Genomic DNA, 18,143 nt, shown 5'->3' with positions numbered 1-18,143 from the left:
GGATTGTTATAACAGCTACCAGACATTTCTGTGATATTCCATTGTAACATTCTTTCAGTTTCTTTTTTAACTAATGGCTTTGTCAATACTGGTATGGATGTAAAATGAATTGTGTGCTTTAATTTTCAACCTTCCCTAATAAAACCTGGGCACGTTGAAAATACTGTTATATGTCTACATAATAAAGAAATCATATCTTCCTTTTCCTCAATGTTTAGATTCTTTGATTTGTTGATGTTATCAGTTATGTCTGCCTCATTCACTTGTACCATGTCTGCCCCTAATTGGTGCCCGACATTCTATTCTAATATAGCTTCTGTCAATAAAGCGGTCCTAATCTGCCTGTGTAGCTTTGATCACAATGAATGACAGCCAAGTCATCTTGTTGTCTGCCTGGGAACATTACTGTCCAAGTTTACCGATATGCTGCTGCTGGACAACCAGTTTATGCCTAAAATCATATGTACCTTTAAATCTTCCTTACAAACATTGCTTGTTGGAAAGTGTATGTGTTTTATGTAAATTTGATACACAATTCTGCATGTACTGGTTTTCTTGTCATACTTGTCATCCCAGTTATCTTTATTCCTGTGACTGGTAGCCAAGGAAATGCATTTAACACATTATTTTGCTGTAAGAAATAGTTATCGACTACTGATATGTCACTATCAAAGTCTAAAATAACTTCCACAGTTATGTTATTTACAATGCATGTCAATGTTGGTTTCATATATTCTTTTGTTTGTGTACTTCATGTACTAAGACATCTGTTAAACTCTGCTTGTAATCGTACCTAATTAAGGTGGAACAGATTTGTTGTGGCTCGTTTTCTATTGTTTCAGAGGGCCGAGCCTCCGCCAAGAAGCTTATTAATTTTTCTTCTCTGTAATATGTGTATTGTTAAATGTGTTATTACTATAATTTCTGTTATTGTTCCTGTTTCTGTATCTATTCCCTGAATGGTTATAATCGTATCCATTATATACCCTGTTTCCTTTATTCGTAGCACTCTCCCTGGTTGGGTGTGATGCTCTCTAGCATTACTTTGTTAATTATTATTGTGATTTTGTTGCTTGTGTGTCATCTTTCTGATTGCCTTTCCACTGTGTCCAATTATTCTGGATATTCCAATAAGTTGTTCACTTTTTCCAGTCCTTCCATAACAAATGGCCCTGAGCACTATGGGACTTAACATCTGAGGTCATCAGTCCTCTAGAATTTAGAACTACTTAAACCTAACTGACCTAAGGACATCACACACATCCATGCCCGAGGCAGGATTCGAACCTGCGACCGTAGCGATCGCGCAGTTCTGGACTGAAGCGCCTAGAACCACTTGGCCACTCCGGCCGGCTCCTTCCATAACAATTTGTCCCTTACACTAATAAATGTTCCTCACTTATGGGATAGTCTAGATATTTTACTTTGTTAAGATGCCATTCCACAAAATCTCTATGTCTATTCCATGAACTTCTATTGCATGTTTTTGATGCTAAAAATTATAATCTCAGTTTCTTTTGGACTCCCTCACTCCAATACTTAGACTTAAATGCTGTTTCAAAATCACTATGTTTTGTGAATTTTTCTAGCTTTAACATACCCCACTGTGCAGCATCACCCATCAAACAACTTATCACAAGTTCTATCTTATTATAATCTGACCAGGAATTGGGTAACACACCCTTAAGTGACTTTAGAAATAAAACAGGGTGAACATTGCATGAAGGTGAAAACTGACTGGCAGCAGAAGATTTATTTATTTATAAACAAACCTATTGTATCTACAGTCGCAGACTTTCAAAAACCATTTAAAATGGATGAAATCAGATTATTAGTGCCAAGCCAGGCAATGAAAGCTATATATAAATACAAAAACCTCACAATGAAAGTACTAAAAACAGTTGCACACATAAGATTCAACAAGCACTATCAACAACTAAGCATAATTCCGAAATATATAAAAGTGAAAATATGTTCTAGCAGCAACATAGCAAAACTTATAAAACACAAAGCAGAAAAACTCTGGCTGAAAACTGAAATAAGGCAGTTACATAAGAAGAAGGACTTATTAAACAGGAAGCTACTCAACATGCAGTTAGAAGCAGCAAGCAACATGGAACCTATAGTTTATGACAGCATTTGCAGGCATATCCAGGACATAGTCGACAAGGAGTACTTGACCATTTGCAACACACATAACAAGAAACTACAGACCTTGACATCCAAACAAGACAAGAGATCCAACCTTGAGATAACTAACAAAAGCACACACACATTTTACAGTAGAGTGGTGAACAACACTGACAAAGTTCAACCAAAGAGAAAGCGATGTACTCCAAAAAGGACTAAAATACAATGTAAAACCTAACCTCAACAACCATACACTGAAACAGGTTATAGTTGCAACTAAAAGTGCAGCAGATTCATTAAATTCAAATACAAAAGCAGCAATAGATCACAAAGTAAACAAGCTTCTTGAGAAATACATGAATAAAGATAAGTTTAGATCTAAATATACAATAAATGATACAAAAACTTTAAAATCTATAAATAATAAACTGAAAAACAACAACCAATCCATAGTTGTAAAGTCAGACAAAAGTAATACATTAGTTGTGATGAGAGAAAAAGAATACATAGACAAAACAAAGGAATTCTTTGCTGCTAATAACATTCAGCACATTGAAAAACGCCCGACTAAACAATTTCGAAGTAAAACTAAGGAACAATTACAGAACACACATTTCCTGTTGAAAGAAACTGAAAAGAAATACCTTATATGTATGAATCCAAAAGCACCACGCCTAAGAGCACACCCAAAAATACACAAAAATGGAAACCCAATACGTCCTGTGGTCAACTCTATAAATAGCCCAGCATACAAACTGTCACAAAAACTGAACAACATACCGATGAAAAATTATACATATGAAACAACATATTCCATAAAAACAGCATGATGCTAGCCAAAGAACTAAGAACCAGAAAGCTCCCCCAAGATGCACAGTTTATACCACTTGACATCACCAACCTTCATTCAAACATACCCGTACAAGAAGCTCTAACAGTAATACAAAAGAACCTTATGCAACACAAAAAACTTTCATACACAGAGACTGTTAAATTTATGGAACTCCTTCAGCTAAGCCTAAGTTACAACTACTTTATCTTTAATGACAAAATTTATAAGCAACCAGGTGGCCTAGCAATGGGATCATGTATATCTGGTACCATAGGTGACATATACATAAATCACTTAGAACAAAAATTATTTGACAGCCAAGAACTATCCTAAAGAAAATAGAATTTTATAGGAGATATGTAGATGACACACTACTGTTAGTAAAAGGAGATATCACAGACATTCTTAATCGTTTCAATAATCTAAATGAGAAAATCAAATTTACAGTGGAACATGAGCAAAATAAAAGTATCAACTTTCTGGACCTAAATATTACAAGACACAACAACACATGAACATTCAAAATTTATAGGAATAACACAATGACTGACACCACAATCCCTGCAACCTCATGTCACCCAAATATCCATAAACAGGCAGCATACAGGTCAATGCTGCATAGGGCAACAAAAATACCATTGAACCAAGAAAATATGCAACACTGAAAAAGATTGCAGTTGCCAATGGTTACAATGCTTCCATGATTGACACAATCTTAGACAAAATAAAGGAAAACCCAGGTACAAACCGCACCAGAGAAGAAAAAGAGAAAAAGAAACGTTTATCTAGCATTCCATACATAGGCAATGTATCACAAAAGACTGCAAATATTTTCAAAAATCAGAGTAAAAATTGGGATTTTCTACATCTAATAAACTACACCAAAAACTAATATATTCAGACTCTGGAATATAAATAGTAACCTGCCAGGAATGCTCCAAGTTCTATGTGGGACAAACAGGCCGGCATATCAACACCAGGTACACAGAGCACATTAGAGCATACACACACAACAAACACACTACATCAGCAATAGCAGCACACATACATAATACAGGACACCCATTTGGAAAAATAGAGCAAAATGTCAAAGTAATCCACCGACTAAATAAAGAACATAAAATGGATTTGCTTGAAGGACTTGAGATATATTCACATTACGGAAAATTTGAAGATAAAATATTAAATAAAAAACTTGAAAGTAAATCAGTGAATTTCTTCAGATGTTTCGATAATATATTTAAATAAAAATAGTAAAACATAGAAATAAGCACAATAGTAAAATCAATATCAGTAATTCATGAGCCAAATTGTTAAGATAAATAACGTCTGCACAAAAGCATATTATAATCTATGGAAGACCTATAATGTTATCTCTGTGGACTATCTGTAAGAAGATCTTTGTAACTGTTCTGTTTATATAAGATATTTTCGATGTGTAAAGTGTACAACAAGTTTTGTGTGATGTTAAGTGTGTGAGAGACTACACAAATGGACCATTAGAAAACTGTAAGTATAAATTCTTCTAAATTTTAGCCACTAACCTCACAAAAAGAATTGATACCCAACTAAAAATCGCATGTTTCTTATGTATTACAGTAAAAGTCAACAAAATGAAGCAGACACGCACACACTGACAACATCAAAAGAAATAGCTTAATACACACCAAAAAAACACACTTGAAAATGGGAATTATTTCTCGAAACGCGTCGTGCGAAAAGTAAAATAAAGGAAAAAATCCTGATTGGTAGCAGAAGATTTATTTATTTATAAACAAACCTATTAAAACTTGGGGAATTTGTGATTGAATCCATTGCTTCGTGTTGCAGTAAAGTCATCACAGTTATTAGCTGCTGTCCTGTTATTTAATAACAAGTCTTCTACCTCTTTTCTAAGTTCTTTCTTGGTCTCCTCTAAGCTCAAAGAGTTATTTTGTATACCATCATTAGTGTTTGAACGCAAAATATTGTTGTTGTGAACGGCTGGTTTTTCCAACACTGCAGATGTAGTCTTTGTAGAGGTAGATTTGTTGTCTACCAATTCTGTATTACGAACATTATTACCAGTCAGCTTTTGTCTCCTTGGTTCCAATTCATTAATTATTGCAGCAAAACATCACTTTCTGTTTTGGCCTAGGTATGTAACACTGTTTGAGTACTCGTCAGTTCTTTTTCTAATACGTCAATTCTCTGCACTAATTTATCATTCTCTGCTTTGATAGGATGTGTGTGTTTTAAGTACTGTCTAGTTTAGTTTCCACTATTTCTAAGTACCCATCTATTTCGGACACATGACCAAAACCCATTTCAATCTTGTTGCCAACGTAGCCATCCTACTATTAAGTTGGGTGGTAAATGCATCAAATCTTGTTTCTAAATTTGTGTGTCTATGGTTTTGTGTCAGTCTGTTTTCTACAGGTGTGAACTTGTCATCCATATGCGTAACTGTAGTATTTAAGTGAGCCAACTGCTGTAAAACCAACTGCATTAACTCTTCCACAGTCATGCTGTTATCTATGTATAGCATCTTATTATTTTCAAACTACACAAATTTAAATCTACCTCGCATATTAATGTGGATATACTGAACTATATACAATGTAATATGTCTTAATCCTGCAATGGGTGTAAGTATATTCATCACAATGGTCTAGTTTTTTTATTTACTATATGTAATAGTACAGTAATAGAACATTTGAACACCACAGTGAGCTGACTGCAGAGAAAATGTTGCAACGAAATTATTGTACTACTTTAATCTTTCTGATAAAAAGAAGACATGAGGGGGGATCAAAACTAACAGAGTTATGGCATTTTGCAACTCGTGGATGGCTGCTGTTTGGTGCTATCTGCTGCTGGTGATATCAGCATGTTGTCTCACGGCAGTTCATCAAACTTCGACCTGATGGATAGCCTTCTATGCTCTGAACAACATGTAGGGCCATTCATCATGGATGCTCCAATTATCCGTATATTGGAAGATTTAGTTGTAATTATGTGGTTGTATAGTTTCTTCGTAACTGAATTCCAATCATGATGATGTAAATTACAATACACAGAAAAATCAGTTATATTGTTCAAATCTGTTTAATTCCACTTTTTGTGCTTTTGGCTGTATTGATTCTTGATGTTTCAGCATTGCACAGTTGTTTGTATTGGCCCTGGAATAGTAACTTTAGCTTTGATTAGTAGTTACCAACACCTATTACTCTGTTAAAATCGTTACTCCTGGAAATAAGAACATACATTTTGGCTATCTCCATAAAGTCTGGTTAATGGTGGCTTCTTGTGTCAACAATTTAACTTTCGTGCTCAGATCTTCCTTACTGGTGTTAAATCTTGCCTTTCTACCCAGTTTTTGATTTGATGAACCAATATGACTTAATCATCCTCCAGTTCGTTTCACACCAGGGACGCCACATGCAAGGGTTTACTTATATTTTAAGTTGCCTCATTGTGATCTTCAGCTGGGAGTAGTCTGCGAACCCCTGGCTTGTTAAATATTCTTCTTATGTGTAGACTAACTTAATTTCTACTAAAAATCAAGACTTGGCAATGGTAGTCTTTTAAGGCTTTTATTGAACCTTTAAATGCAGCACATATTAGATGATAAGTATCTTGTTGCAGAAGACCATTAAGGTAATGAATAACAAGCATTTTTTTCAATATGTACATACATACATTATTGATATAAACTTCTGGTCACTGGTATTCCTCGACAGCATGACTGGTGCAGAAGATACTTTTCTTCCTTTGACTACTTTGCACGTGAAGACTCAATGTACGCTTTCAACTATTTTGGAATGGCACAGTGACCAGATGCTATACATCATGCAAATAATACAACACACATAACAGTACTTGTCCCCTAATAAATCATCTTATGTGATAATTAAAACTTTACGTTCAGGACGATTACACAGGCCAACGATATTTTTTATTTTTACTGTTTTTACTTTGATAGCTGATCTTTGTAGATTTTTATGAGCTGAATTCAAATCTAGCCTTAGTTTTTTTTATCACTCACAGTTTTCAAGCAATATGCTTTTTATTATATCACATAAAAAGCCTATGCTGTATGGTACACAGGGAAATTAATGGAACACTTTGTTACAACATAAGCATGGTTTGTATTTACAATAAACTACTTAAAACAATGATGTGTGTTAAGAGAGGTTTCACTTGTCAGCTGGAATTGGTTTGTATTTTCTTTCTCTTTTTTTCTCTGAAGCTTCTTGTGTAGCTTTTTCTATGATGAGTCGGTTGCTGAACTTCTCGGTGAAGTGGTGAAGTAGCCCCCCTCCCCCCCCCCCCCCCCTTCCCCCTCATGTTGCTGTTCCAGAGGCCATGGGTGCTTTTTTCCATCACTAGTTTTGGATGAATCAATAAACAGTCCGCAGTCTTCTTTTTGGAATGTCTGAGCAGTACCCTAAATCACCTCCTTCTTGAAAAAACTTGGAAAATGGCTGCTCTCTCTTTCTATACATGTATATGCTGGTTCAAATTGTCAACGAGTTCTTTTCTTTTAATCTAGAGACAAGCAATTCAGCTCTTTGTTTCGTTAAGCCCAGATCCCTACACAAATCGTTAAGCTCAGTCTGGGTAAACAATTTGGGCTCTAGACTTTCCGTTTCTCCTTTTTGGACCATTTTCTCAGATCTTCAAGACACACATAACATACCTTATGCGGCACCCAAGATTTATAATGATCACCAAGTTTGGATCCAAAGTATGACAGATAAACCTTTATCCCAAAGTCTGTAATGTTTCTTTGGTGTTTCTTAATCACAAATTCACCACAAAGATAACAAAAGCTGTCAGCAGAGTTTTTACAACCACGATTAGATATTGTATCAAGCACATGTACAGGGAACGGAAAAGTGAGGTTAGGTTGACAGTAAACAAAATATCATCTGTTAACACAAAAATTAAATTGACCTCTTTTTTTGCCAGCAAATGTTTTTCAGCAGTGCTACCATCATCATTTACATTCACTACACCTCCTTTTAAAATTATTTTAACTATATAAAAGCTGTTAAATTCTTTAAAAAAATCACTTGATTTAATAAACTTACTGTAAAATGTGAAGAAATGGTGGGTGATACAATTATCATATTTTGATTTCCCACACTAAAAAAACATAAGAATAGGTATTTTCAGCAAAAAAAGTTTTTCCATCGTTGGCCTATGTTATTCTGAGTAACAAAACTGCACAATCATTCTACTAATAAACCTTGTTCATTTACATTCAAAATCAGTGCGAGATTTCACTTCCACCCAATGAAATAATTTATTTCCAAACTTTGGCTACAAAATTTCTGGAAAATCTTATACCCTCACAAGCTGTTACTTCCCCTGTGAAGTATAAATTCTGCCAGGATCAGAGTTGAAAGTAAAATGATTAGTATTTTCTTTTCAGTAAGCCTCTTCTCCTTTTTGGAATTAAAAAAAAATCAACTTTTAAATGTAATCAAAATCAATTTACTACTTGTTTAGCTCATTTCTCGAATTACTGCAGTTTTGCTTCTGAACATTTTCAGAACTAAAAATCCACATCAATAGTGGCTTAGCGATTTCTTATTCTTCTATCATACATCGATAATAATATTCTATCTCATTTGTGAATACTGATGAACTATTATTGGATACAGGTGAGTACAAACACTGAGCAACAGCTAAGGTGATACTGAAGTTTTACACTCATTATTCTTTGTTCTTCATTTATATTGTTTTATCATCTATGGAATTGCACAGGGATTGCATATGCTGAGATCCTGTTTAGTACTCTGTACAGTATTGGTAGCTCTATGCAGCATCTGCTGTGATGTAAGGATTTCTGTTGTGCAACTCCATCCCAAGGAGTACCTCAAACAAGTAATAAAAATACAAAACAAATATTTGAAGATATGTATGGGATATCATCCATACACTAGTAACAACTTAGTGAACTACTCTTGTCCTATTTCATTATTATTAAAATTAGGACTAAATTTATTTACAAGTCTTAATATGTTTCAGCAACATCAACATAGATTACTAATAAAATTAGTTGTATACACGTTATCTTATTTATAGGTGACAATGGTACAGAAAATCACACACCTCTAAAGCTTATGGGAATATTTCGGAATTTAATTCAGCCAAATTCTGTACCATCACACATGCTACCCATATAAATGAGTAAGTGTGTTTTTATTTTCTACGCCATCTAAATATGAAGTAACATAACAAGAGTTCTTCCTTGTAATTATACAACTAACACTTAAATATTAATCGTATTTACTTTTTCGTTATTATCATTACATGTTCTTTACAAATGAATCTTAATGTATACCACATGCAACTAGGTTCTGCTTTAAGGGATCTTATCTTGTAGCAATCTGTGTCATTCATGGAAGGGCATATAATACGTTTGTGAAATGTAGAGCTCAGAGCAACGATGCATGTGATTACCATAGTTTGTAAACACTGGGTCACATACTGTGGGAAAGTATTACTTGGCAGGTGCGGTGCCTACCTGCTGGAGAGCATTTGAATCTACGTGGAGAGCATCTGAATCTACGTGGAGCAAGGAGGAATGAAGGAATTCGAGTACCATGGAAGACATCCAGCACCACGGAAGAGGAATACGATGTATATATGCAATTGTTGTTTTATACTATTTACATACATGATAATGAGATATCTTTGAGACAGCAATGTTAGTTGGTTCTGGGAGTAGTAACTTCCCATTTAATGTGTAACTGTTTATGAAAGTTTATGACAATATACAGAGCTGATTGGAACCAATCTACACTTATTTAGAGACACAGTGTTTTGTTTTATAGCCTCTTCACTTATAGAAATCTGCACAGAAGAAAGAAGTTAAATGCTGAAGAAGAACACAGCACAGCATAGCTGGAGCCTAAGACAAAACACAAGAGTTGCAAGGTTGAATCTCTACACCAATCTAATAAGGGAAAGTTAAGGTGGTAGTGCTAGGTGTACCTTCATGGAGTAACAGGTATAGAGCAGAAATTGCTCAAGTAGTCAAAACATTGCCAAATACGCTAAATACAGCTAAACACTCTGACCACACCACAAACTTTCACTGTTTTACAAAAGTTGTACAAAAATTTGGAATCCAAACAATAACCCAAAAGACAATCCAATACAAAGAAAAATGGAGAGAACGTGTATGTCGTATGTCGTCACAAATGGATTATAAGCCACAGAGCGCAAGACATGTGGGAAGACACAGGATGAAATGGTGAGACCAGAACAGGCCTTGGGCCTTACCCTAGAGTGGAAGAAGAAGAAGAAGAAGAAGAAGAAGAAGAAGAAGACAAAAGATGTACACATCTTATTTTATGGAAACTATTTTTTAAAATATCTGTATCAATATAATTTGTAACAGTATTATGAAAAGGATAGTTGCTACTCACCATATAGTGGAGATGCTATAGGCACAACAAAGAGACAACAAAATCAGCTTTTGGCTTTTATCAAAAATAGATAACAGACACATGAGTTGTGTGTGTGTGTGTGTGTGTGTGTGTGTGTGTGTGTGTGTGTTTTAGATGAAAGATCTTTTTGTGACATTCTCTTTGTTGTGCCTATCTGTGAGTCAGCGTCTCTGGTATATGGTGAGTAGCAACTATCCTCTTCATAATATTGTTAATTCTATCCTGGATTTTCCATTGTCTTATTAATATGATTTCATAAATAGAAAAATATCTCTCTCTCTCTCTCTCTCTCTCTCTCTCTCTCTCTCTCTCTCTCTCTCTCTCACACACACACACACACACACACACACACACACACACACACACACACACACACACACACACACACACGAAGCTGCTTCAACTCGGGCAGACCTTATAGTGTAATTTAGTGATTCTGCAGAATAACATGTTCCATTTCTAACTACTTAGGTCAACGAAAGATGTTCATGGAAACTAAAAATTTCATTTATCAATCAATGGAAAATCCAGGATGGAATGTAACAATACGAGAGAAGGAAAGTTGCCACTCACCATAAGAGGAGATGCTGAGTTGCGATAGGCACAATAAAAATATTCACACAATCATAGCTTTCGGCCAGTAAGGCCTTTGTCAGCAGTACACACACACACACACACACACACACACACACACACACACACACACACACACCAACATGCACACACGTCTGCAGTCTCAGAGAGCAGTGTAGTTTTAGTTCTCTGAGACTGCAGATGTGTTGTGCAAGTTGTGTGTGTGTGTGTGTGTGTGTGTGTGTGTGTGGGTGTGGTGTGTGTGTGTGTGTGTGTGTGTGTGTGTGCGCGAGCCTACTGCTGACAAAAGCCTTAATGGCCAAAAGCTATGATTGTGTGAATCTTTCTACTGTGTCTATCGCGACTCAAAAATTTCATTTAGATAGCTGTAAAGTGTAGAACATAAAAACAGAACATGCTCTGCTTTACCATACAGGCAGATTTGGTGTAAAGGCTTCAGTTCAGAACATCGACAAGGTGTAATTGCAAGCGAGTGTCTCCACCTGCTGTGAAAGGGCTGCTTACGCCTCGGTGCCAAGGCTCGGCAGTGTCTTGGGAGCCACAGAGCAAAGAACGCGGTGTGGGCAACGGTGCCAGTGCCCGAATAACTGAATTACACATAAGAACAGTCAGTCTGAAATGTCAAATTAGCAAAGAAGTACATGTTATGATCTACTGTGAGCTAGAATGAGAGATCTATATCACTCTTAATTGTAAATGAAGTTCTACAGTAAAAATATTGTGATTATAATACAGAAGAGTTATCATAAAAGTTATTACGACATTTTAGTAGCACAATTAGATCAATGCTCTTTTTCAGCAACCCCCCAATGCAAAAAGTGAACAAGTCACACATCACAGTGTAGTGGCATTGCATAACAGGTCTGCTGCAGCAAATAACTTCAAGAACAGTGACCACAAGACAGATACAAGTTGGCACACTTTTCAACTGGATGACAGATCGTACACTGAGTGAAACACATCGAAACCGTAGCCCACTGTTACACTCTGACCAGAGAGTATACCACAAAGTAGGAGGCTTCATATGACAGAATGATTCAATATGGACAACAATGCAATAGAATGGTACAAAGTAATGGCAAGTAAGAAAGGAAAAGATAGATTAGGAGTTTTAAAGCCAAAAAAGAAAATAAGGCAGTCCCAAAAGACAGATGTCCTTCCCACCACCCACCACAGGATATCTCCCTAGGCTGTACTTTGCAGGTGGGCTGGAGAATAGAGGTGTTCCTCAATCCTACAGAAATGACACCACCAGCTTAATCCCTGTAGGTCCTACAAATGTTCCAACACACCACTGTGGTCAGCCAGTGGAGAGTGATGCGATGCAATAACTTCTGCTTAATATTTGAATCAGACTACCAAATGGAATGAGTAATTAGCCAAACATGCAGCTCATTCTTAAAATCACTAGATATTGTAAAAATGACAATAAGCTCAATCGCTTACATTACTGTTGAGCTAATTTGCTTCAGAAAATTCCAAACAGTACAAATGCTCTTCTTACAAAACCTATACCATAAAAGATTAATGGAAAATCTCATATAAAGATGTGAAACAAATACTAACAAAGAGATAAAGGGGCTCGCCAGTACTTACCTCAGCTCTGTACAGCCGATAGATACACAAAAAACAACCGAAAATTTACGTTCCTAGCTTTTGGAATAAATGTTCCTTCATTAGGGAGAAGAGACGGGAAAGAAAGGGAAGAAGGGAAAGTGGATTTAGTTACTCACAACCCAGGTTATGAAGCAACGCCTTTCCCTGTTGCTTCATAACCTGGATTGTGAGTAACTAAATCCACTTTCCCTTCTTCCCTTTCTTTCCCGTCTCTTCTCCCTGATGAAGGAACATTTATTCCAGAAGCTAGGAACATAAATTTTCGGTTGTTTTTTGTGTATCTATCGGCTGTACTGAGTGAGCTGAGGTAAGTACTGGCCAGCCCCTCTATCTCTTTGTTAGTATTTGTTTCAAAACCTATACCATATTTGATTTGATTTTGATAGGGAAGCTAAAACAGATTTGGTCTAACCCGCCACTGCCTACACTGAAACCAAGTTTATTGTGCAGCACCTCTCCCTGTATATCTACTAAAGCCAACCAATGTCCTTAAATAGTGCAATGAGTCCCTTTACAATTTTTTTTTTTTTTTTTTGTTAGACACAATTTCTTTAAGATTGTGTGTGATGCAGTTTCTTCATCCTCATCACAGATCCTACATTTAGGGTCTTCTTCCGTTACATGCATTGTGTGTATGTGTTTTTTGAAATTCTCATGGCTGGTCATCAGTCCACTCATGAGTTTAATCTCTCTCCTGTTCAAACCCAGGATTACAGAGCTTCTTTTAAAATATGGTATGGGCATCATTACCTTACCATGTTTTTGTTTATAGACCTTGGTCCAATATTCTATGTGCTGTTTCCAAAGCCAGTACTGTAGTTCTAGTTTGATCATAGCCTTAGCGATTTTCAGGACAGGTTCCAGTCCAATAAATGGAGTCATTGACAGGGTCAGTAATGCGAGTGGAAGGGGGCATGGCCCAATCACATGACCATTCAGAATACCTGCCCACACATTACTACCAACCTGGAGCCAAAATCCCTGAAAAAGAGTGACACAAGGGTTTTCGTCTGCCCAGACATGGCTGTTTTGTGAATTCACAAAACTCTATGTGGAAATGGGTGTGTCGATGCAATCGTGCAGGAACCACGTGGAGCAGGCAACGCATTATGGAAAATCACCTGGACTCATAATGTGTATCCTCTGTAAGTGGTACAGATGTGATTGCTGCTTATGCGGGACATCCCAGATGACATTGTGACTAAAACACATTGCACGCACAATTGATCAAGTACTCACTGATGGGTTCTCTTCAATGTGATGTAGTATATCATCATCAAATTCTGCCATGTGTAATGCCATGGAGTACAAAGTTCGGCCTTCTCACAGTGAAGGCACCTGTTTCTCAGAGCCTTTTCGTAGCTAGAGCAAAAAGTTTGTGCAATGGCACGTTACGATGCAGAAAACGTTCTGTGGTACAGCTGACTAACAGCTCTTCTGTTACCTCCAGTTTCACATACACAAAGACTATGTCTTGTGTGTTCTGAAAACGTGCCGAACTGTGCTTCCTGTATCAGAGACACACAGGCACTGAATAAGTCTCGCACCAAGGCAGATGCTGAGTAACATCAGGTGACAGTCTGATGTAGTACACGTCATCCTGTCTAACCTACTGCATACCACGACACGCAACTCTGAGACTTTTCTCTCTCCCTCAGCAGACAAAGACACGTTACAAATCTGAACTGAAATCATTGCTGAATGGAAACAGTACTTTTCCAGACATGGGTTCCTATTCAAAATATTATGTACTCATTCCCATCTACACAAGTCCTAGAAGTTTAAGACGAGAATTTTCGAACACCCTGTATATTGGATAGAATTTTTCCAACTACTTCCTCACTTCTTATAAACCCTTACGATTTTTACCAAGAATAGTCTCCCACTTTGCATCACACAGGGCTCTCTTGTTCCCACGCTCATGCTGGCTCTGCAACTAGCAGCCTTATCCTGTCCTCACCCCCCACCCACTCCCCGCCGACCTCCTTGCCCGTGCCGCCTCCTCACCCTCAACACCCACCCTACGACTGCATCTCATGTCAGATGCAGTGGCTGCAAATGTGTGTGAAAGCTTATATGAATGTGTGTGTGAAAGCTTATATGAATGTGTGTGTTATCCATCCTGGAAGAAGGACTTTTTCGTCTAAACGCTTCAATGTTAAGCAATCTTTTCATTCCAACTGTCTGTGACTCAAAAGTCTCCTCTGTGTAAGGAGTAGCAATCTATCCTTTCCGTACAGATGTTATTCCATCCTGTATTTTCCACTGCTTTAAAATAAAATTAGTTGTACCCACACTGGCTCATTTATAGATAGTAAGAGTACATAAGATTTCACATTTCTAAGGGGAAAATTTCCAAATTTAATTCTACATCCTTACATCAGGTAAATGGTAATGCTTATGAGCTGTCCCAGTCCCAACCCCCCACCCCTCCACACATTGTTTCTTTTCAAATAGACCTCACATTTAATCAATCAAAGAATTAAAGGTATAAAATACTTTATAACTCACCAACTTAATGAGACGGGGGAAGTTCACTGTGACGATGCTGAAATGAAAACAGGAATCTTAATGTCATTTGGTGGCTGTTTCAATTAAGTGAAACATTAGATACTACCAGCTTTCATAGGAATTATCTCATAAAAAATTTACCAAACACAGCAACAACATATAAAAGGTGTGTGTGTGTAACCATTACATAACAACCTTGCTGTTTACATGTGCTTAGATTTGTGATCGCTGTACACTTTTTACTTTATTAGAAACAATGTTTTTATGTTCATACTGTCCAGCTAGGATTCTTATTATTTAAACTTTTCCAGTGTCATCACCTTATGTACAGATGAAGTAAGTCTGCTTCCGATGTTAAACTTAGTTTACAATCACAAACATTACAGCTCTTATGTTAGTGTTACCTGCACGTTGTACACGCTTTGTATCTCTCCGAATAACCTTATCGTCGTACACCTCACTGTACTGACAGCGTGTGGTGATACCTTCACTACTAACAATGCTTTCCAAAAAAGTGAACTGTGTGTCTGCAAAGTAAATGCATTTATCTTCTGTTATCCATTTCTCAAACTAATACCAATGTGAATCTATATATAATATATCCCACAAACAAAACAAGCCACAATCAGTTCTTGTTAACATTATTTTCGTATTTTGTGTAAAACTTTTTAAAAAATATGACCCTTACACTTTATCTTGTGATCCGTAGTCACATGTGCTATCTGATGCACCACTGAATGCCTGCTGGAAACAATACCTCTGCTGTGTGTGTTCTACAGTGGGAATCAGCAGTAAGTTGTCAAGAATAATTTTATTTTGCTTTGGGACATAGCTCATGACGGATAGGGACAATCTAGTTACAAAATACAGACCCATTTGAAAAATGTATACAGTTCCTTAGTTTTGAGTGAGTTTAATGATGTTACAGGGAGCACGGAAAAAAATGTCTGTCATTGCTCATATTGTGCTTTAAATGAATGGAACATAAGTGCATTAACTTTCGCAAGGCTCCCACAATCGATATTCACAAAATTCCTTTCTATTGTTACTTAAAAGATTTAATTGCCTTACCCATCAGTAAATAGCTAAACTTTTTTGCAGAAAAAGTACATAAAACACACATATAGCTTTGTTTTACTCCTTGTCTGTGACATCACCAGAACATCAGCCAATAATATAGCGTTTTTGATCATGTGACCAGATCTTAGATATCTAATAATTTTTAAGCTTTAATTACATAAAAGTAACAGATTTGTGAGAATATTGAACATAAGTGCTATTTAAATGTTATAATCAATCAGAATAACAAGAAACTGAACATATTTATAACAAAGGAAAATACCCTATTATGCACAACCTTTGATGACAAATCAAGTTTTCAGTATTTCAGATGAATGACACTTATTTTTTGGAAGAATAGAGCTGAAATAATATAAATACTGAATTTTTAATATTTCAGCTGATTGGTTTACAAATTAACAGTAGATGTAACAACATATTTCAATTAATTAATAGAGTGTACACATTAGTTAAGAAGTTTTTATTAGACAGTTCTAGCATGCGAGCTTTTCATGCAGACAACCATTACACACAGCTGCCAACGTCGAGAAGAACCCATCAGTAATCAAACAAGTAATATGCGTAGCTCCGTCGGTGGATTTCGAAACCAAAACTGCACCGCCTCTCCAGGGGGCCTGGACAACTGTATATCCATTCGAAATTAATATAGCTATGTATATGAATCATACACATGGCCTGAAATATGTGTATAAATTTGATGCACATGGCCTGCCAGAAAAGTCAGCAGTGTGTCAGTTTGGCACACTTGGCAACAAATGTGTTAAAGAGGACTTTATTCAAATTAATTTGGATGAAATAGTATCACAATACCTTCAATGGTTCAGGAAAAACTTAGGTGAACAGCTTAACCTAGTCACCTGTAAATAACCTTAAAACCGATTTGTTCCACAACATAATAATAAAAAGTGCACATATGATATATGGAACACAAGATTGACTGCCTACTTACCTCATGACGTTAATAACATGGCCTCACACACTGGCCTGGTTTGATTTCCTTCCTAAATATACAACTTGGCAGAAAGCAATGTAAATGCAAAGTTTCGCGTTCCACACAAAGATGGGCTGATCGAGCCTGACCAATCTCCATGCTGTCCTCTGCCGACTGTGTCATCAGATACAGTACGGAAGGGCAGAGAGAGAGAGAGAGAGGGGGGGGAGGGGGGGGGGGGGGGGAGCGGTGAGAGTCAGAGTGAGAGCAGATGCGCCAATCTCCCCCTAAAACCCTGGACTAATTTCAACCAAAGTTGGTACATATTTCCCTTAGTTCCCTTACTGTCAGGCAATACTCCCTCTGGATAAGAACCATGTATCTACCACAGTTCAGGAGATATAGCGTTATAAGCAATGAACACGTAAAAAAACTGCCACAACATGGGTAACATTTAAAGTTATATGTCTTTGTTGCTAACTCTATCCATGACATATTTTTCTGACAGAATCCTCATATGCCGCAGAATGGACCTACACAAATATATCATTGCATGACACATAGTGGAAGAAATACGACATCATAAACACTGAAATATCTGTAAAAATGCCACATCGTGCATGAAGTTTTAATACATTTATTCTTTACTACTAAGACACTCCTACAGTTAACTCAGATTCTTTGGCACCTGGCAGCACTTTTGACAGTTTTCAGCTGAGAAGCTGAAACAGTTGTAGGTGAGAATGACATCTGTCTATAGAGCTATGAAGACGTTTCGCCATCAAGACATTCACAAAATTGCATTGTGGACATGTGAAGCTGCTGCGCCCAGCACAAAGAAACTGCCAGGTAATGTGTTTATTAATTTGGATACTGTACTTATACATTTGTCCATTACGAATATTTCTTTGTATGACCGTATCATAATTTCAAAGGTGTTTTTACAAATACACGGAAATAAAAATTTTTCGATACCTCACAATGGACAAAGTTCATTTTCATT

General features: G+C 36.7%; 1 protein-coding gene across 1 annotated transcript in view; it reads right to left on the bottom strand.

The window, feature by feature from the left end:
- Positions 1-18,143, bottom strand: part of LOC126292175 (nuclear RNA export factor 1-like) — a 125,695-nt gene that overhangs the window by 53,731 nt on the left and 53,821 nt on the right. Inside the window, exon 8 of the mRNA XM_049986015.1 lies at positions 15,130-15,166. Within this exon, the coding sequence (XP_049841972.1) occupies positions 15,130-15,166 (37 nt within the window). The remainder of the gene's footprint in view (positions 1-15,129; positions 15,167-18,143) is intronic.

This window comes from Schistocerca gregaria, chromosome 9 (assembly GCF_023897955.1).
Source record: "Schistocerca gregaria isolate iqSchGreg1 chromosome 9, iqSchGreg1.2, whole genome shotgun sequence".
Lineage (NCBI taxonomy): Eukaryota > Metazoa > Arthropoda > Insecta > Orthoptera > Acrididae > Schistocerca > Schistocerca gregaria.
The sequence above is the reverse complement of the archived record's forward strand: the minus strand, read 5'-3'. Positions and strand labels throughout refer to the sequence as shown.